The 21,998-nt window shown below is 40.8% G+C and overlaps 1 protein-coding gene across 1 annotated transcript in view; it reads left to right on the forward strand.

Annotated features, from left to right (window-relative positions):
* Positions 1-21,998, forward strand: part of Ralgapa2 (Ral GTPase activating protein catalytic subunit alpha 2) — a gene marked incomplete at its 5' end in the record, with an annotated part of 268,892 nt that overhangs the window by 20,017 nt on the left and 226,877 nt on the right. The window contains 3 exons of the mRNA XM_033761011.1: positions 2,563-2,673; positions 5,981-6,033; positions 21,885-21,942. Of these exons, the coding sequence (XP_033616902.1) occupies positions 2,563-2,673; positions 5,981-6,033; positions 21,885-21,942 (222 nt within the window). The remainder of the gene's footprint in view (positions 1-2,562; positions 2,674-5,980; positions 6,034-21,884; positions 21,943-21,998) is intronic.

Below are 21,998 nucleotides of genomic sequence, written 5' to 3' on the forward strand. Positions count from 1 at the left end.
TTGACTCAGAAGCCCCAGCCAGCTGGCTGTGTCCCTAGGGCAGGTCCTGAGCTCCTGACCCTGGAGATTCTTTCTCTTGAGATAACCTGACCCATGTGAGATAAATTGACCCAGATGTGTGGCCTTGTGTTCTTGCCTTCCTGCATGGCTGTCCTTTCCCTGCCTTGAGCCAATGTGGGCTTTAGCCACATGGCCTTAGCGATGCTTGTTTATTCCCTGGTGCACCCTTGATTGCCTTGGGTCTTCTTTGCTCAGTATTTCTTAGCACTTGGCACAGTGCTTGTTGGCACAGCTGGGAGCACAAGAAATGAATGAATGGGCCAAAAGGGTCTGTAAAGGAAGTTTGTGGTTATAGTCCCCCACTCCAGCAAAGCCTTCCTTTCCATCTTTATGTTTCTAGAAGTTAGCTTTGCTAAAAATCTTGATACTTTCTTGAGTTCCTTTTTGTAGGGTGCTAAATTCCATTGCCTGTGGTTGCCTTCCCCAAGACTTATGCTTAACCTTGTAAATATTCTTCTGAAGAGTTTTTGGAGAAGCAGACAACCAAGAAATGATTTTGGATTTTGAAGTAGTGACATGAAACAACGACATTTATTCTCTTTCTTTGCTTAACACAAAGATGTTGAGCTCCTTCTCGGTACCAAACTCCGTTCCTGAGCTGGAGATGCTGGTATGAATGAAGCAGACTGGGATGCTGCCTTCCCGTAGTTTATTCTCTGGTGGGGGTGCCAAGAAGGAGGAAAGACATGAATAAACAGGGTGTTTTGGTCAGTTTAGTGCTGTAGGGGAGTGGTGTGAGGGCCAGGACCACAGGGAGTCCTCAGACTTGTAGGTAAACGGAGCATGCTTCTATGCCAACCTGCTCCATGCTGTGTGGTGTTGCCTTGAATGTTTGTGAGGTGCTGGGGATCAGACCCAGGGCCTGCAGCATGCTGCAGCCACACCTCCAGCCAGTGAGTGCTTTCAGCTCAGCACCATCAGTGCCTCACCCTCGAGAAGGTATTGGGTGGCTTCGGGGAGGGTGACTGTCACCTGGACTCTTGGCTTCTGAGAGTACCTCAGTCTACAGGGCACCTCCTCAACATTCTTGATGTATAGTTGTTTAGTGGCTGGATTTTGAGTGTCTTGGGGGCACTGAGGAGAGGGCTTAAAGTGGATGGGTAGGAGCTGGCTGGGCTTGGTATGTTTCAGGCAGACAAAAATTAGCAGCAGGTGGAATAGCAGTTTGCACTGGAGTTAAATGTACAAAACTCTTGGAACTGCCGAAGTCTGCATAAGGCCCCCAAGGAAACCTTGGCAGGAAGGTGTAGGGCATAAGAATAGATATTTGTGCTGTTGAGGATGTAGATTCATTGTTACCTGCTTTTTTTACACAGGTAGATTTGTTGGTTATCAGGAATTTCTACAGCTCTATGGTCAGTTTTATTTTGGTATAGTAAATATAATGTGAAATTGGTGGCTCATAATAACTTCAAATAATTTCTGTGTATTATTTCACAACTAGGCAGATTATTGCATGATAGGCCCTTTTATGGTAAGCAAAGGAAAGTGATATTTTCAATTCATCTGTGTTACAGAATTTGAACATAATCGCTTCTCGTCTTTTGGCTAAGATCAAGTGTAGAATTTGAACATAGTAATGGGTATGCTCACATATATTCACTGTTTTAGAACTATGAAAGCAGTTTATATCATTTTGTTACAGATTGAAAAGCAACATATTTTTTGAGTATCCCTTTTAGAATTTTAAGAAAGCTGCTTTTCAATTTTCCTTCCGTGACTAGTATATTTTTCCAAAGCATTGACTCTTACATTAGAACCGTGTAAATGGCACAGTCAAATGTGTTAGCTGAGAAAATGTACAAAAGTATGTTGACAATGGAAGCTACTCTGATTCCTGGAATTTTGAGGTTTGCCTGAGCTGACCAGGGCCTGGGAAGAAGGTGTGTTGCTGCTCACCTAGTGGCATTGGTGCGGGCCCAGGTTTCCTGAACCACTAGCCAGTCTTCTCGGAGTCCTTGGTCTCAGCAAAACTGGTGCAACAGGGAGAACTCTAGGAACCCATGGCAGGCCTCCTTTTGTCCCAGCAGGAGTAGGGACACATCACCTAAAGCTGGAGGAAAGGACCCATATGGGCCCAGTTGGACATGGCTGGGTAGGTGTGGTGGAGAGCACATGTGGCCATTTGATCTGGTGTCTCTTTTCTTACCCAGGGAGTTGTGTTAGAGAGATTGGTCCATGGAAGACCTCTGCAGCTGCTTTCCAGGGTTACAGACTCTTCACTCTGCAAGGCTCATGTCAAAATTATCTCCTCCGTGAGCCCCTGGCCCCCCCCCAGTGCTCTTGTCCTCAGCTTCTTGGCTGGACTGTGGGTACTGCACCTCCTGCTTGGGCCTGTGTGTGTGTGGTACCTCAGATGCAGTCCAGAATTCTTAGGGAGGGCAAACGAAGGGGAGTACAGTTTGGTTTAGTTTTATCTTATAAGATGATATTTTCTTTACTTTCTGAAAAGATTGCCTCTGAATTATGATAATTGTATAAATGGAAACTTTTTCTTTTCAGATAATGTGGATGCAAGTGATCTTAAGCCATTTTTTGAGACCCACTATTCTCAGATATATTTCATCTTCTATGAAAATTTTATAACACTGGAAAATAGTTTAAAATTAAAAGGTAAGCATTTCTATAATTAAAAAAACATTCGGGTCATTTTAGAAGTTATATGCATCACAAATCACAGATGTTACACTTTTCAGCCTGCTTTCTTGCAGGCCTTTAGCAAAGCTGATGTTGCAGTGGACTGTGTGACTTGTCTCCCCTTAGCTTTCGTTGTATAGGTATTAACTGAATAACTAATGGCTAATGGGAAAATGGGAGACTGCAGAAGGCATAAATTCCAGGGGAATGATTTACTTAAAAAGAAAGAGAAAAGCAATCAGTGCATACTATTAAAAAGTTCAGGGGCTGGGGATTTAGCTCAGTGGTTCCACCACCTGCCTCACAGCTCAAGGTGCCGAGTTCGATCCCCAGTACCAGAAACAAAAACAAAAACAAAAAGTTCAAGTTCCATGAACACATTAAGGACAGGGCCATATGTCTCACTGCTGAGTGGCTGTAGATCACTGGTGGTACAGGCAGGTCTGTCCCATTAGGTGGCATGGGGCAGTCCCATGGGTGGCACAAGATGCCTGATGGGGCAGTCATGCAAGTCCCACTGGTGGTTCAAGCCCTCAAGACTGTGTTAAAGGAGCTGAGAACTGAAATATTTGCTCTGCCCAGAACTCAGTTCTGCTTTGAAAAGGCAGCCACTGTGAAAGAGCTCCTTCATTTTCCTTCTCTATGTGTTATTAATGTATTCTGTTTGTGTATGTTCATGGTGGTGCCCATATATAAAATATTCTTTGAAAAACAAACTGACCATCTCACAGTACAGTTATTTGGTATTTGGGTATTTGGGTGGCAGGACAGTGAATTGGAGCCAGAGCAACCCCACTAGTTGCACTGTTTCTCCTGGGGCAGGTTACTTCTCTTTGAGCTGGCTTCCTCCCATCAGCAGTGAACAAGTTAGTAGGAATCCTAGGATTTCAGGACAGTAAGTGCTAGCTGCCAGTACCATGTTCATCTTTCATTTTCATGTAATCTGTTTGGGAAATTACTTTAGTTAGGAAAAATAAACCAAAATGTGTTCTTCCTTTCTCACACCACTCAGCCCACATTCTGACAGCACATTCTCCAGTGGAGACTAGCTGGGTGCTTGCTAATTCATTTCAGTTCTGACATGGATATCTGGGTGTTGTGTCAGACCCTGTAGGTTCAGGGTTATTGCCACAAGGCTGCCCTCACTTCAGATCCCTCAACAAGCTCTGTTGTACGTGCCTGTAACCTAAGGACTATAACAAGGTTTCCTTCAACCCCCTCCTTGGTTTGATTAATTTGCTGGAGCAGGTTGCTTGTTTACTCATTTATTACAAAATCCCCTGTATTACAGTGGATATTTAAAGGTTGCAAAGGAACAGCTAGGTAAAGAGATGCTAGGTGAGATCTGGAAAGGTCCAGAGTGCAGGCGCTTCCTTCCTCCGAGTTGGGGTGTGTCACCCTCTAGGGACATAGATATATTCCTAGTCACAGTCCTGCAAGCTCCCAGTCCCATCCTTTTGGGTTTTATGGAGGCTCATTACACACACATGACTGATCACATTATTGGTCAGCCTTCACCCCACTTCTCTTCCAGGAGGTGGTACAGGTGGAAGAGAAGTACACATTTGCTGTTTTCATAGGGGCCAGCAAGTCACAGGGCACCCCAGATTCAAGGGACAGAGAAAGAAACATCTCTTGATGGGAGAAGGAAGACAATAAAGATACCATAAAAACAGGGTGCAGCTTTTGAGGTTTCTTGCTTTTAATGTAATCTTTGTTTGATTGGAATACAGGGAAGAAAGCTTACCCCCCCCCCAAAAGATTAAGATGTGTGCTAGGAGTAATTAATTATTTTGTGATAACTCCAACCTTCCACTTAGTAACCTCAGACTCTGGAGTATTGGCTCTGTCTTCACAGTGCACCCAGAGCACTGGGTCCTCTCATTGTCTACACTGACCACACTGGGGCTCCCCTGCTTCTCCCCTGGACTGCCTCAGTGGCCACAGGAAGAGCCTTCCCCTCTCTTCCATACTTGAACCTTTCCCTGCTCATTTTCAGAAGAGTAAGTGGAGTCATGCTTTAAAAATGTCAGTCAAATTGTTATTCCTCGGCTCTAAATCCTAAATAACTTCACATTCTCAAAGTCCTTACAGGGACTTTCACCTCTTCTGTTGCTCCACCTATGTTCTATTCTTCCTTCTGCTGCAGTCTCATCCTTCACTCCAGCCTCAAGGGCTTCTGCCTGTTTCCTGGTCCTGAAAAGCGTGCTCAGCTACTGGGACTTGGTACCCTCCGGTTTCTCTGCCTACAGCATTCTCCCTGAAGTCTCCATATGGCTTGCTTCCTGGTCCCCAGTTTCCCTATGTTCGACTTTCTTACCTCTTTTAGATCTTTACTCACTTGCTACCTTACCAGCAAGGCATCCCTGACTTCCCTAGTCAGAAATGCACACCAGCTGTTTTTGGCTTCCCCATCTGCTTTCACCCTTGGTTTTTCTTACTTATTAATTTATACAAAATCTCGTTCTGCCACAATGGAATCTTCCTCAGGGCAGGGATTGTTGTCTCTTTTGTTCATTCCTATATCCTCAGGGCCTAGAAGACTCTTGAAATACGGACATTCTTTAGTGTTTTTTTAGTGAATGAATGAAACCTACTTTGTAGAGCTGTGGGGATTCAGTTAGATCAGGGGCCTGCAACTTACAGCTTACTCTGTTTTATAAAGTTTCATTGACATAGCCATTCACCTGTGTATTGCCTTTTACTGCTTCCTATAATGACATAGTTGAGTTGTTCTAAGAGAGGCTGCATGCCTAAAATATTTCCTATCTGTCCCTGTGTAGGAGAAGTTTGTTGATTCCTAAATTTGATGATCTAAGCCATACATTTACTGGAATGCCTAGTAGACAATAAATGTAACTGCTGCTGGAGATGTAGTTGGTGGTGATGATGATGATATGCAGTTGGCCAGTGACTGCTTTTTGTAGATATTACTTGCTGTATGCCTGTTTGTATTACCAAGCTAGAACTCTTATCTTTGTTTTTGCTGGGTATTCTACCATAGTTTGATGAGGTAAGTAACTAGTCAATAAATGAGATTACCTGTGGAGGGCTGACCATGTCTTGGGAACATAGAAGCTGTTTTTGCACAGTTCTGCTGCATGTGCACCTGTCTGGCTAGTCCTGGTTGTCTGTACTCCTAGCGGTGCCCCATGCTGCCTCTAGGTGTTTCTGAGTAAATGGATGTATGTATGAGGCTTAAATGTTAAAAGATGCCTTTTAGCATAATTTATAATATCCTAATGTTTAAATGTTGTAACTCTTTTTTTTTTTAATATTCCAGGGAATAATAAATCACAAAGGGAGGAGCTGGACTCTATTCTCTTTCTTTTTGAAGTAAGTTTTGGTTAATTCTTTTAGCTTTCATGATTCTTATACAAAATAAGGTATTTTGGGTATTTAAATTCACTTAAAGACAAATAAACATGGTTGTAAATTAACATGTTCTCCCTACTTTCCTTCCCATTTCTGCCCTTCTTTACCTTCTTTTCTCTTCTACAAATTTTTCCTGCCTGGGTATCTTGCTGTGAGGTTTGTTGGATAGAAGAGTCTGTTCATTTTAAATAGTAGTGATATTGCTAAATTTCTCTCCATAAAGTTATGTAAACTTGTAAGTCTTACATAAATTTTCTGTACCCTAACACTTCAGATGACTTGTATTTTTAATATGTGTAGACCTCTTGATATGCAAAAACTCATTTTAAAGAAATTTTTGTGGTTTTTCCAACTGCTGGTGAGGTCATGACCTATGCGTGTGTGTGTGTGTGTGTGTGTGTGTGTGTGTGTGTGTATGTATACATGTATCTGTGTGTTGATCACATATTCCCTTTATAGCAGTGGCTGTGTCTGTTGATCTATTAAGCTGAAAGTCTTTTTTGCCCAAATGCATTAGACATCAGGTATCAGGTTATGGATATTTGGAGAGTTACACTCAGAACTGAGTTATAAATTCTGAAAGCTAATTGTTGATTGTTGAGGAGGTATGTGTGGTCTGTAGTTTTATGTGTGCTCAGGTAGTCATGAGAGGATAGACTGTTGTGACTGTGAAGGATGAACTGAGCATGTACTTGCTGCTGAGGTGGCTGGGGTTAGGGTAAGGGCCTGTCCGGTTCACCGAGTAGAGAAAGCCATGAAAGCATCAAGCCCAGGATCTGGTTTATGGCTGGCACACACTGACTGTGGTTTCCTCTCTCTCCTCTGAGGCTGTGCTCCTTCCCCTGAGTGACTGACAGTGGTGGTTCATGGCCTATTTTGTGGTGACTGTTGTGTTTCCTATGGTTTCATTCCATGAATGATACTTGGGCAGGAGAGTTGTTTTAAAAACAGAAGCTTTAATTCTGTCACTTAGATATCAGTTTCCTGACTATCACATGTTTGAACTATTTTGTGTACTTTAATTATTGCTTTTCTGTGATGGGGGAAAGATTTGCTAAAGCGTCTATAACGTCTGTGCAAATTATGGAGCATGGGGGAAACATGTGCTCCTGATACCCCTCCCACTTTGAGGACTGGAAGCTACTTAGATCTTCTCCACCTGATCATCTTGTTTCCTCAAAGCAGGAGACATGTCATGTCACACAGGGCCACCCAGTCAAGAACCAAGCAGAAAGGCAGAGAGAGGAACCTGGGACAGAAGCCTTCATCGTATTTTTTGAAGGAGGAAATGAGGAAGGCAAGGTAAACTAAGCAGGTTTAAGGTTGAACAGTTGAGTAATTTCAGCAAACTGGGCTATAGGGGAGCCCTTGCTTGTCTAGTATCTGGCACCTGTGTGACTAGGGCAGGGGAGGGTGCCTCATAAAAGATGGTAGTGAGGGTTACAGACTTGGAATTAGTTGGCTCGCATATCAAAAGCACACTGCTTACACATCTTAATTGTGCCCAGGTCAGTGAGAGCTCAGGTGTTAGAGCATTGAGGGTTCAGGAAATAAAACTGTATGATGAATACAGTCATCTGCCATGGTGGCTATTGCATGGCATCCTCTGAGTAGAGAAATGAAATAGTTTGGAGATTTGCCTGTATGGTTATAAAGTCTCTAGAATTGATAGCCGGGGATTTCCTTAACCTCATACCTGGTTAAAATACACAGGAAGTTTAACCTCAAACTTCCATGTGTTCTGGAATTCTGCTCATGCGGCTGTTTTTCAAATGTCCCAGTTAGAAGTCATGTATAAACAGGATTTTTGATTTCTAGATTCCTTATTTTAAATTTTATTTAAGTTATCCCACTAGATCAAACCCTGTTTTTAACTTGTCCTTCCTGGAAACCTGGATGAGCTCTTCGTAAGCTGTGAAATGGGCCAAGCTGGTGTGATATGCAGCTTCTCCCCGTCCTAGTCACTTTGGTGTGTCCTTTCTTTGTCAGGCTCAGGCTGCTTTCCTCCTTCACCCCTCTTGCAGAGTTTCATTCTGGCCCTTGGTTTATGCAACTGTCTTTTTGGGGACTGCCCTTTGCTCTCTTTCCCATCTGGCCTGATTTTTCAGGCTCTGTTGAATTTACTTCTTCTGGTCCTTCCTGCTAGAGGTGCTCATTCTTCTTGTTAACTCATGTAATGATGCTTTCATGCATGACTACTGATGGTAGCTGGGTGTTCTTGTTATCCCTTAATGTGACTGTCTTAGTTTCTTTTTTTTCCCCCTGTTAAGTTTATTGGTACATTTAAAGCAAACAATACAGTTACATTTATCATTGGGATCTTGTACCTTTGCATGATATATGTCTTGGTTCTTATTTGACTGTCTTAGTTTCTTAAAGAGACTGTAAAGTCCCCAAGGCCAGCAACCATTATGTAGAGTCCTCTGTGTACCCCACAGCAGTTTTCATTTGTTAATCTTTATTGTTGGATTAAAGGCTCTTACATTTTATGCTCCTCTCCCATGGAGTCATTTGGGAGTTTTGCTGTAAATACATCTCACCTAGAATGGCCTAGATTAAAGTGATAGGAACAGCTGTGGGAAGAACTGGCCAGGTACAGACCAGGCACTGACAGTGTCAAATCTTCAGCCTGGATGAGGCACGCGACCTTTGTTTATCTTGGTGCTTGTGTCTCTGAAGTGAGGGAGTTGGATAGGATAAGCTTTGGGGTTTCTTCCAGGTCTAAAAGCCTGTATTACTACAACTGTGGTCTTGTTTGAAGACTCCAAATAGAAAATCTTCACAGTGAAACCTTCACAAGGGAAGTATATTTTAGCTTAAAATTTAGTTTTATACTTTTATTTAGTTTTAAATATGAAATCACTTAAGTCTAATTAGCCTTTGAGCATCCTAAAGATTGCCATTGTTTTTCTGCTAGAGCCACACTGGCCAGTAGGACTTCCTGTGCTGATAGGCATGTTTACCTGCTCTTTCCTCTTAGAGAACTGCTAGCTTCATGGGAAATTGAGTATTGAAATGAAGCTGGTATAACCGAGGGACTTACTTTTTAGTTTTAAGTTGTTTTATTGGATTTAAATTTAAAATTCAGCAGCCATGGGTTGCTAGTGGCTGCTGTATGATACAGAGAATCTCTGGAGTCTTTCCAGTAGAGCTTGGTTACTTCATCTGAAAGACCATTTTCTCTTTGCTAAGCCCAGGTTAAACCTTCAGTGTCCTGTATATCTGTGTCCCTATGGGGCAGGGAACTTTAACTTCAAAGTCAAGGTTTCCTGAAGTGGTTTCTCTGGACTTCCTGTTCTTAGGGGAATGAGCACCTACCTCAGCATAGGGAAGCAGGACTCAAGGTGGCTTTCTGCAAACATAAAATTGAAAAGTCACGAATGATTTCATTCTGCTATTTTCACACTTGCTTTAATATGAAAATAAATAATGACCAGTGAAATTACTTAATAATCATCTCCCCACCACAATTTTCACCCCACTCCAAGCTGAACAAAACAGATTTAGTGTAATTCCAGGACAATATCTGTGTCTGTTCTTCACCCTGCCTTTGGAGAAGGGAAAGTTTGGTTTGAGAAGCAATGGTGTAAGAGGTGGATTGTAGCAGTTGAGCTACACAGCGAGTGCAGGTAACATCCGGGTTTTTTACAGGCCACACAGAGGGAAGGAAATAATAGTGAGTATTAACTGCTATTTCTTCTCGCTGTTAGAGCCCCTCATTGGATTGCTGGAGATTTGCTCCAGGCCTCCTGGGTGTCTCCTGCTCTCCCTGTAGTGTGGTGCTGATGCAGGATTAGATGGTTGGGCTTATGTGTGCGGAGCCTGCTGGGTGTAAATGTGTTTGGGAGTTGTAATTTGAACAGGAGAGGAGAATCCCAGGCTGTGGTGGAATCTGTGTCTTACTGTAATGGGATTCAACATTGGGGCTCTTGTTCTTCATTGTTCCAACAGTGGATTTAGCCTGAAATTCTCTTCCTTGGAGTAGGGGAATAGGACTTTTAATGACTTTTTAATAATACAGCTGGACACATTGCAATGTCCAGAGTTGTGCAAAAGGATGTGAAGCAAAGAACTGATTTCCCACTGTGCATTGTTGCTTCGTGTGCACAATGTAGTAATTGGAATGTCAGAATGTTGGTTTGTTTCCCATTCAGGGAGAAATGTCAAGCCTGTCCGTTTCCATAGGAAAGTTATTCTTGTTTTCTCACCTTTAATAGCACTATTCTATTTCAGATGTTAATGGTAAATTACCTAAAGTTAAATTAGAATTGTAACATAAGAGGATTATAGGCAGTCTCCCCTTCCCTCCTGGAACTGTATACCTTTTATGAAGGAAAAGGAAAAGAGAAGAAAAGCTCGTGGGAGAATCAGTGAAGAGGCTCAGGTTCAGGGCTGAGGCCAAGTAAGTAACAGCCCCTTTCCTTTATTTATACACTGGCCAAGGTCTTTTCTTATAAGCAAGACCTTGAAGCAGGGCAGCAAAACTGTATTTCTACAGTGACTCAGAGTCCTCACTCACTGCTTTCCTCTGTGTGGCCCTTTGTCCCCTCTTTGCTGTCCCTTCCTACACAATGGGCAGCCTTCTCCGTACACTTCTCAGGCTGTTCTTGCCCTATATTTCTTTTCCCCATCAGGATGTCTACTTTTACTGAGTGGAGAAAGGAAAAGCACAAATAAGAAAATCAGAGTCTTCTTTAGTCCTTGAACTTCAAGTTCATATTGAGGATCTGAAATATTTGGATGTTTCAGTGGATTTTTTTTTTTTTTTTCAAATACCACGTCCAGTTTTGAATGCAGCTCCTGGGTCATTGCCTTATTTATTTATTTATTTATTTACTTATTTACTTATTTATTTATTTATTTATTTATTTATTTATTTATTTATACATACATACATACATACATACATACATACATACATACATACATACATACTGGGGATTGAACTCAGAACTTTGTGTTTGCCAGGTTGGTGTTGCTGGCACCTTTGAGCTAAATCCCTGGCCCTATTGCCATAATTTTAAATGATTGATTACAATTGAAAAAAAGCCAATATCAATGTAAATTTCCTAGAGCACATTTTTAAAAGGAACTTTGGTGACATGGACACTTATCTCCCATAGTCATCCTGAATTCCACTTGGCAAGGAAAATGAATGCCATTGGTTATCATGACCAGTGCATTGGATCATATTGTGTTAGGGGTATATTGTATTACATTATAAATATTTCAGATGCTAGTATATTTGTTCTGGCCTTTTCCACAGTATTGATCATACTTGGGGCTTTTGTTGATGTCACTCCTTGGCTGGGAGCACCCATAAATGGTAGCAGTATTGTCATGGCATCATGTGAGCTGCCCTAAGGTCTTTCTGATGCTCATCTTCAGGGATCACAGCAGAGAGTGGCGTGGCCATTTGTGCCCTTTCTCACCCTGCATGGATGTGGCTGTGGTGGTAAAGCAGCCTTTTAATCACTCCTTGGTCTCTGCACTGTGCTGTCTACTGGGGAAACACTAAAATACAAGGCCTGGATCTTTTATTTCTATAACACATAGTTATTCTAGCATCAGCTTTTGACTAAAATGTTTATGATCTCTGAAGATTGAAAAATGAAAGCAAAATATAAACATCTAGTCTTTTCTTGAGATTCTTTGAATGCATTTTTTATGATTAGAATTGTATTATCTTGGAGATGTAGCTAGTTCTTTGGTAGAGCACTTGCTTAACATGCACAAGGCCCTGCACTGTTAAGTAAAGAATGAAAGCTGATTATGTTACTGTAGCACGTTAATAATTTGAGTTAGATCAGAAGTTTCTAAATTGAAATGAGCATTTTCAATGGCCAGTTTAACTTCCAAGCTTAATATTCAAGCCTGTCTACTTTCTGATGAATTGAGACTGAGAGGTGAGAAACTTGGGATTGGCCCAACAGGATATATTGAGTTATGCAGTTACTGCTGGGGAAGGAAACTGGAGACAAGATGCTTGTGAACGTCTGAAGTTACATTCTTGTGATTATCTGCCGTGGCTGAAGTGCCTGAGCTTTCTGGCACACTGTTGCCTGTTATGCAGCGTGCACTCACCTGGTTGCCAGCTCACCCCTCCACAAGCTCCTGCAGAAGGCAGCACTAGAAGATGCTTCTATAATCTTTGAGGACCAATTGTAGAAACCACACCATTGCTAAATACTGTAGATGGGAAGCTCAAAATGAAATGTGAGCCTATGTTTATGGTTAGAACAGTTGAAGAGATGTGAAGAGCTTTTGTTCTCCTTTAAATTGATTAAAATGAATGTGTCAACATAACTCAGATGAGTATTTGGTTTTTTTTTCATGTACATTTAGGAGAGACTTGCACAGTAAATAACGTCTTACACATTTCCTACCATTTGGTTTGTTTGGATGTGTAGTGTGGTAGCTGTTTCATAGTGACACCTAGTGTTTGATGCACTTATGACACAGGGCAGGTTGAAAGAGAAGGCTGATCCTGCAGACCTTGGGCATTCACTGAGTGAGCTCCATAGAGAGCCAGACCCATCCTGTAGTCTGTGGAGCTCTGACACATTCTGGCTGTGCTCAGGTCCGCTGAGACTGCCTGCATTGCAGCCCTCTTCAGTTTCTGGAATGGGGAGAACCTAGTAGTAACGTCTCACTATTAGTCTGTTTTGCAGAAGATCCCTGGAAGTAACATTTTTTCTTTCTGTCAAAAATGGCACTGAAAGGACAGCCAACTGTTTGTGCTGGTACCAAAATCAAAGAGATTTGAAAGAGGTAGTTTTCAGCCAGAATATAAACATTTGCAGGAAGTGACGAGTAGCATTCAGATGTGACTTTGGCTGAGCCCCTGTGAGATTGTGGACAGAAGACTCCTCTCTGGTCTGTCCTAATGAGTGCTTTCTTCAGGGCAAAACCCACCTTCAGGGGTGAAGTTTTATACTCTTCTTTTTTGTTTGTTTGTTTTGTTTTGTTTTTTTGAGACAGGGTCTCACTATGTAGTTGAGACTGACGTGGAACTCACTATGTAGCCCAGGCTGGTCTTGAACTCACAGCAATCCTCCTGCCTCAACCTCCCAGAGTGCTGGGATTATAGGCATGGCTTTACACTATTCTTGAAGATTGTGAAGGTCATGGCTGCTCTCTTTAGGAAGAGATTAGACCTTTGTATGATCTGAAGCCAAGTGAAAACAACTTGAAATTATCAAGTGCCTAAGCTTCTCATTTTTTTTTTTTTTTTTTTTTTTTTTTTTTTTTTGTGCCAGGAATCAAACTCTGGTCCTTCCGCTTGTCAGGTAGGCAGCTGAACCACTGAGCTAAATTCCTGGCCTTCAATTTTTGAATTTTACAGTTTTAATACCTAATAAAATGTTTCCAATTCTGTGTTTTTAGTACCTGATGGGAATGTTTCCAGTCTGCCTGTCTGACCTTTGCATAGTATGGTTAGTGTTTTCTCCCCTGCTTGTGCATGTGTCTTGGGCTGGTGCCTTGGTTAAGCACTCCTGCCTGTTGCCTTCCTTGTGCTTAGAGCCTGTCCCTGACCATAGCCTCCTTTGGGCTGGTCCTGAGGTTGTGATTTTCGGTCTGCTCTCTGCCTCTCTGTGCAGCGTAATTCTAGGTTTCGTAGCCTTTAGGATCAGAGTGGAACTGTCCAGCATACATGCAAGGCCCTTCCTGACCTGTTTCTGCCTTCTCCGTGCCTCAGTCACCTTCTGCTTCCTCCCTTACTAGCAGCCTCTGGAAGCTCCTCAGCCAGCTCTTTGCTTAGTGTGCCTGGGAAGTCCTCCTCTGGCAAATCCCCTGTATGTCTGTCCCGCAAGATTCTGTTCTGGGGTGTTCTCCTTTGCAAGGGTGGTGCCTTGCTGCCTATCTTCCTGGAAATGGTCTGACTTTGTGGATTTTCTCACCCTTTCTCTCTTAGGGTTGGGGCTATTAGAGCAGGAACAGTGTCTTTTATCTTTGTAATTCTGATCCTTCATATGGTACCAGGCATAGAACAGGCACTTAGTAAAAACATCTGTGAATGAATTAAATAATGGAGAAAATTTAAACAGATATCCTCTGAATCAGCCTATTTGTTTGATTCATTGTTTTGTTGTGTTATGCGTGTCATATGTCCTTCTCTATATTTTGTTGTCAGTTTTTCTGTATTTGAAAACCAATTCTGATGGACTTGATTTTTAGTAGTAAATGTAATTTGCTTATTCTTACTACTTTTTTGTGCTATAATCGGCAGTTTTGGCCTTCAACTTTATTTTTTGGGTGAGATACTGCTGGTTTTTTCTTTATGATATATTATATATTTGCATTTTGGAAGTTATGCTTTTTGTTTCATTCCAATAATCCTATGTAGTTAATAAAATTATCTAAACCATTTTTATATCTGTATCAAACATTAAGCAGTATTTGATGATAGCCCCATGTTTTTATTTTAACCTTGTGTATCTTTTTTATTTCTCACTTCTCAGTTATTTTAAGCAGTTTATACCTAGACTACTTTATAATAGTTTTAGAATTTTTAAAATTAAATTTGTAGAATACCATTTTTTATTGTTTTGGGAATACACTGTTTTTATTACTACATTAACTCCGTTTATGTAATACAACTCACAGTCACTGTGTGTATATATTCACATCCTTGTTTTGGGATTATTTTTGATAAATCTCTTTTTGCTGGAATAAGAAACATGTTGAGGCAGGGAGCTATATGGCTCATATACTTTCAGGGCTAGAGTATCTTTTGACTTCAATCCTATACAACTGATTGTCTTGCCTTCAAGTTCTTGGTATCCCGTGCTTCCCCTGCCCCCAAAGCTCTGGCTTTTATTTGCTCCTCAGAACAGCTATCGTGGGTTCTGATGCCTATTCCACTTGGCTATCTGCCGTGATCTCTTGACTACATCGTCCTCTGAAGCTTATTGTAGAGGAAAGCACTGAGATCAGCCTGGTTTTTTCCTTGGTATGAACAGTTCCCATTTTCTATTTAGGTCTGTATAGTACTTTTACCTGTGTTCTGAATTTGCAGTGTTCAGTGAGCTTTGTCTGGGGTTTTTCTATTCTTTTAGGTTACATGGCTCGAGGAGGTCTTGTCATACGCAGTGTGCCAGGGCAGGTGTGTGTAGGGAGTCTGCATCTGACTGTCCAGACTCATGCTTCCCTTGGTTTTTACCTCCATGGAATATTTTCTCACTTCAGGATGTTATTTATTTGTGCATCCGCTCCCTTTGTTTTCCTAGATCTTAAAAAAGATTGTCCTCTTAGAATATAAACCAAAAATTCTAAAAAATTAACCTGTTTCTTAGCAAATCTGCTTCTGCAGAGAAATTTCTGTCCTCTTTAGGATCGGTTCCTTTGCCGAGTCATCCTTCTCAGTATCTTGCTCTATTGCAGGAGGGCCTGTTTCAGTCACCCCACACAGGCCCCGTATGTCATTGCAGCTCCAGCTTTGCTTCAGGTGAACACTGGTGGTTCCTGTAAGTACCTTACTCCTAGACCAGGATCCTTTATTTACCCTTGCAAGTCTTCATTGTCTAATCAAGTTTTCCAACATTTTAGTATTGATTGGCTTCTAAAATTCAGAACAGAGAAATTAAATGCCTTCCTTTTAAAAATTATATTCCACATTTCCTCTATATGTGTTTACCTTGTGTTTGTTTTTTTGTTTTTCTTTTTTTTTTTTTTTTTTTTTTTTTTTTTTTTTTTTTTGAGATGTGGTATTGCTCTGTAGTTCAGGGTGGCCTTGAACTCACTGTGTAGTCCATGCTGGCCTCAAACTTGCAAAGTTCTCCTTCAGTTCTTCTTCAGCCTCCTGAGTACTGGTATTACAGGTGTGCAGCACCACACCCAGCTGCCTCATGTTTTAAGTCTAATTTTTGAGATGCTTTTATTTTTTTCTCATTACCCAAGAAAAATTTTGCCTCTTAAGAAATGATCTGATTATGTGAAGAGATTTACTGTAGTGTTTAGAGACACAGTTCCATTCTCAGTTATCTTTGTTAAGTTCCTACTCAGCAGGTTCTCTGTTGCTACTATAATCAGAACCCCTGTTATGTTCTCCTTTCAGACTCATTTCTCCATGTGTGCAGTTCTTACTAGGACATACTGTGCAGGCACTGTTTCCAATGTTGAGGATATCACAGGCTGAATAGCAGGTCCATTGTCTTACGAAATCTAGCATTGAGGGGCAGTGTAGGCCCCGTGCACATCCTACTGAGTGAGATGTGTGTGGGGTAAAGGTCTGGTTGAGGTGGGCTCTTCCCAGGAGATTTTTTGACTTTGGCCTTCAGGACTGACAGCAAGGTGACAAGCTGGTGGTCTGCTTCCCTTGTCCCATGACGGCCTGGCTAGCAACAGTACTAGAAGGGATTGCCACATTGGAAGAAAAGCTTTATTTTTCAAGCTAAAAATATAGATTTTTTTTTTAAGGTTACTTAGTTCTTCACTTGAATATTAAGGTTCCCAGTAAGTGTTGACACTCAGAGTCCAGTGAAAATAGTCTGTCTACATCTGAGAGCAGAGGTCAAAGAAAGGCCAAGCTTCAGACAGAAGAAATCATCCTTCCTATTCCTGCATGGGAGTGCACATGCCTCTGTGATCCCACCTGCAGATTCTTCTGAGACCAGCCGTGCTGGTGCCAGAAGCACAGGCTTTCACAGGATGCTTTCTTCGGATGATCTGCCGCTTCTCATTGTATTCTCTGCACGTTTGTTACTTAGGAGGTCTATTCTTATGAAGTAGCCCTTCCATCTCCTCCCTGGCAGCATTCTCTTTCCCCAACACCCTTGTACCATGAAGCTAGTTGGGGAGCATTGCTCCCCATCCTGTCTACTTTGAAGCAGCAGGTGTAGTCAGTCATTGCTTTGGTAGGTTACCTTATGGAAATTAGTATGTAATACTTTCTCATTCTTCAGTGTTCTGCCTTTCTAAGTAGAATGGAAATCAAGTATCAGTCTACTGGGATGTGTTGCATTCATTTAGTAATAATTTGGAAAAAAGTATATCCCACACAAATTAAATGAAAACTAGCAGTTTTAAAGTATACTATAACATCTTGTACAAATTCCAGCTTACATTATTCCTGGTCATGCAGTAGAGTCTGAAGAAAAAAGGGCTATGGATAATCAGTTAAAAGAATGACAGATTCCCTGATGTGTTGATCAGTAGTAATACCTAATTTCGATTTCAAGTGTGCTATAATGGATTACCATATAGATGCAGCTCAGCACTGAGCATTAAATAGAGCCATGTGTTTTTCAGAAAAGTAATATTTATTCACACTGTGTGGCTTTCTTGAAATTTTTTTATTTTTATTCTCCATTAAAACTACAAACAAGGTGTCAATAGCTTATGTGGCGTTCACAGCAGTATAGCTGAGAACATCAGCTGCAGTAAAGGAAATGCCAGATTATATCTGTCTCAGTCTAGGCAGGCTTTGTCTGGGACTTTCTGAGGGACAAGCTTAGCATTTAGACATAGGTGATTGTGTTGGGCTTTATTTTTATTGACTTCAGAGACTTCAGTGCATAAAAAATAGCCCCCTAGTATTTGGGTGCAAAAAGAAGCATCAGTATGGGTATTGTTTCAGCTTGTGAACTGTTGTATGAGATTCTGTCCTTTTGGGAATATTCTTAGTAGCTTAGTAGTATTGGTTGTGATGCTACATATCCAAACCTTACCGAGTTTATATTTTAGTAAAGAGCATCCATTTCATTAGTCTGAAACTTTTATCCAGAAGTGGGGAAGATGAGAGGCCTGACCTCAGAATAACTTGGAGATTACTTTTGTGCAGACTGCCAGTGTCCTTATCATCTTACTGTATTTTCTGTTTTTCCTGATATTAAAAGGGTGCTTTTCTCTGTTGTATACTAACAAAAGACGATCTAAGCCAAGACCATACGTATGTATTTTGGGAAACTGAGAAACATGATTTAGCATCACTGGTTTCTTGACTAAATTAAAGGTCTGAAAAACAGTGTTTATGGTAGACATTCATCTAGTTCAAGATAGGACATATCCTGAATTGTTAATGCTCTCAGTACTTTCTATACAAATTATTTAAATTAAGTGGAAAATGAGATCAGAAAATGATCCTGGAATGTTGCTGGGTGCCAGGTCTGCAATGAGGAAGAGCGCATGAGAGGGACATCGCATTCCTCCCCTGCCATTTGCTAAGGTGGAGTGGACTGCAAAGAAGGGGGCAGGAAAAGTGCAGTAAGGCCTTGAAGTAGGCCTTACTTCATTACTTACATGTGAATGTCAGCTGAACAGCACAGAAAGGGAGCTGAATTAATATAAAAATCAGTCTGTTATGTCTTGTTAAGTTCCATTACATTAAAAGGGAATCACAAGGAGTAGAAAAGTCATTTGTCTGTGGAAAGCTTAATAAGAACCCATGTGAGCATTATCCTCACGTTAGATAGAGCATATGTCCAGAACATAATTGTGAGCATTCCTGGAGCATAGAACACAACACACCAGGTATGCAAGACCATCTAGAGTTACGGGCAAGAAAGAGAAAATGTTGACTGGAAGATAACATTTCTCAAAAAAGATGAGCAACACATTTATGAAAAAATTCTCAGCATCACTAATCATTAAGGAAATGAGAATTAAAAATCACTTCATACCTTTTATGTTTGTTGTTACCCCAAAGATAAAAGATAACGAGTGTTGGCAAGGAGGTGGAGGAAGGGGAGCCCCTAGTACGCTGGGACAGCAGTTGTGGAAAACAGTGTGGAGGTTCTGCAAAAAGCTCTACCTAGACCCACCACATGATCCAGCTTTCCCATTTCTGGATGTGTATCCAGAGAATTGAAATCTATTTGTCACAGAGACATCTGCACTCCCATGTTCTTCAAAGCAGTATTCACGTAGCCACCATATGGAACCAGTGTCATTGGCTATCAGTGCATGGATGAATAAAGAAAATGGGGGCTAGCTCAGCAAAGAAGTATTATCCAGCCTTTAAAAAGAGGGAAATCTGTCATTTGCAGCAATCTTCAGATTTCCTAAAGATACGTGTGGAGGACATACTAAATGTTAAAAGCCAGCCAGAAGATGACAGAGGCTGTAGGACCTCAGTTCTGTGTGGAATCTTAAGTTTAGCTTAGAGCAGTAGAGAGTAGATTCTTAGTTATGAGAGGCCATCTAGAGGCAGTGGAGCCGTGATAAGCATATGTCTATGGATGTGTTTAGGGTAGAAGGGCTTGGTCAGAAGGGAGAAGAGGCAGAGAGGTAAATGTATGATTTGCCTGCCAGGTCAGTCTCTTGTAAAATGTTATCACGGTTTGTGGACATCTCACATTGGCTTTTTTTGCAAGAACCAGGTCTGCCTCCACTGTGCCTTTCCATTCTGTTAAGAACATTAAATCACCACAAGACTCTTGTGCCAGGGATCTTTTTCTGGTTCCAGTCCTCTCCCAGAATCTGGACCATATCACTGCTCTGCATTCTTTATTTTTTTATTATTATTGTTATTATTTTTTTATATCAATCTGTACTGTTTAAGAAGTTGGATTCCCTCTTGTTGCTGTCTGGCTTCTCTTTGGGTTTGTTATTTTCACCTTCCTTCATCTTCTCACGCTTTTCCTTGGAAAAGCCTTTCCATGTGACAGACTCTACGTGCCCTTAACCTTCTCCTCCTCATCTTCTGGAGAAGAGGATTCCTCTTGTCAGCTGTCCTCTTGTTTTTCATTCTTGTGTTGCTCAATTCCACCTACAGGACTAAGGCCACCAGGCTCCTTGCCATTGCTGGAACTGAGCACAGGGATTAAAAGCAGCCCTGTGTCAGGTGCATGCAGTTAAGCATTCAATAATGAATTTTATGTTTAGAATTGCTGGAAGAATAGATTTTAAGTGTTCACTGGAAAAAAATGACAAGTAGGTGAGGTGTTGGATATGTTAATTAGCTGGATAGATTCATTCCAAAAGGTATACATATATCAAAATATCACTTTTGCCTCACAGATAAATACAGTCATTTGTCAGTAACAAATTTAAATTTAAAATATAAATGAAATTGATTTTTAAAATTAAAAAAACAAAAGTTCTAGAGTAAGTGTGAAATGGAGTCTTTCTCTTTCAAGAAAAAGAAGGCAGTGATTTTTTTTTAGCATGTGATCAGCTATGTCCTGCTTTTAATGCAGATAATCAGAAATGATCCTTGATACACTTTGCATAGCATTTCATCCTTGTAGACATGAGGAATTTGTAACAAATTTTGTAATTTTATGTATAATATCTAGCATCTTGAAAAAATGGTTTTAAATTACATACTTGTGACTTTTTGATTTGGTTTTCTTTACTAATTTCAGAGTTAAACATCATTAAGCCAGTGATACCACAAGGAAGGATGGGGTACATTCTGTGTTAATGTGAATATGGGACCATTGGAGAGATCATGATCAAGTCAAAAGAATTGAAAAATTATTTGCTGAGTACTCACTGGGCACCTACTTTGTGCCAAACAGAGATCCTCTAGATGTGGGGTTGTTCCAGGGACTGACAAAGTGGAGCCCTCATGGGGCTTCTCGTGCTCTGGTAGAAGTTGTGTGGTCCCAAGGCAAGTGGGTGAGCAGGTCCTTTGTTCCCAGGTGGAGGACTGTGAAGGGAGCAGGGCAGGCCAGAACAGCATGCAAAAAGGTCTCCCTGAGGAGGTGACACATTTGAAGTGGGGTCTGCCACTGTGCAGGGCTGTGGGCAGAAGAGTTTTGTCACCTGATGTCACTTGTGTTTGATGGACATTTACCTGTTGTGGCTTCACCCGGGGGGCTCCAGTAGCTGTGTCTCCTTGTTCAGGAGGAAGTGAGGTGAGTGCATGTGTATGTTACTGACCCTTTGGCAAGTGAAGAATGGGGAACAGAAACAGACCTTGCAGCCTCTGGCTGGCTCTGCACAGGAACCCTCTGTTAGTTGCCTGCAAGTGTATTATTCAGGAGGTCAGAATATATACTTTTGACCTTAGTTTCTTTAAATGTTAGACTATTAGGCTAGTTAAATGTAGAATGGAAATTTTCACTGTAAAATACTCTTGTCAGCACTAACATGTATTTTGATGAGTTTGGGAATTTTATATATTTTTAAAATATGTAATTGTAGCCAGAATCTAAGAAATCTTACTACCTAAGAACAACTTGCCAAAATTTGTTCTACAATGAGGAAAAAAGCCGTTTTCATTGGCTAAGGATTTCCTGGATGTAGAGGGTAGTGTCATTAACCAAATACTCTTGTACATCCTGAATATGTTTTTTATCTGCCAGTGGGGCCATTGGAAACAGTAATCCTGAGACTTGTGCTTTTAGGTCATTACTTTCACAAAGGGTTTGCCACCGACTTCATTCTCCCCACTCCCTGCATTGTTTTTTGTTCTTGTCCTCTCTTTCTTTGTCTTTCTTCCAGACTGGGCTCTCTTTGTCTGGGAACTAATAATGATTATAACAGAAATGGGAAGAAGGTGAAAAAGAGGTGAATCTGGCGTTTTGGAAATTATTCTTCTAGTATTCTTTCAGTGATGAATCTTATTTAATCAAGATAGTATGATCCTTTTTTTTTTCCTTTTCTTTTGCCTCCTGTTTCCACTGGGAGAATCAAAACACATACTAATTACTTAAAACATTCAGGAAAGAAAACAAATTAAAAGAAACTATCCCATGGGAATGCATGTATAATTATTATATTACTATACATGTATTACAAGTACAATATTTATGTTAATATAGTTTAACCTTTTCTCTATTAAAACATATATTACAAATAATATAGGCCTACAATAAAAATATGTATTTTCATTTATATTTTATTAATTTTTTCTTATTTTACAGAAAATACTGCAGTTTCTACCTGAACGAATTTTCTTTCGATGGCATTACCAGAGCATAGGTAAGAACAATTTAATTTTTTTGGTTTTTTTTTTTTTTTTTTTTTTTTTTTTTTCA

The sequence above is a fragment of the Fukomys damarensis genome, unplaced genomic scaffold (genome assembly GCF_012274545.1).
Source record: "Fukomys damarensis isolate Sample0158 unplaced genomic scaffold, DMR_v1.0_HiC HiC_scaffold_7, whole genome shotgun sequence".
NCBI classification, from domain to species: Eukaryota; Metazoa; Chordata; class Mammalia; order Rodentia; family Bathyergidae; genus Fukomys; species Fukomys damarensis.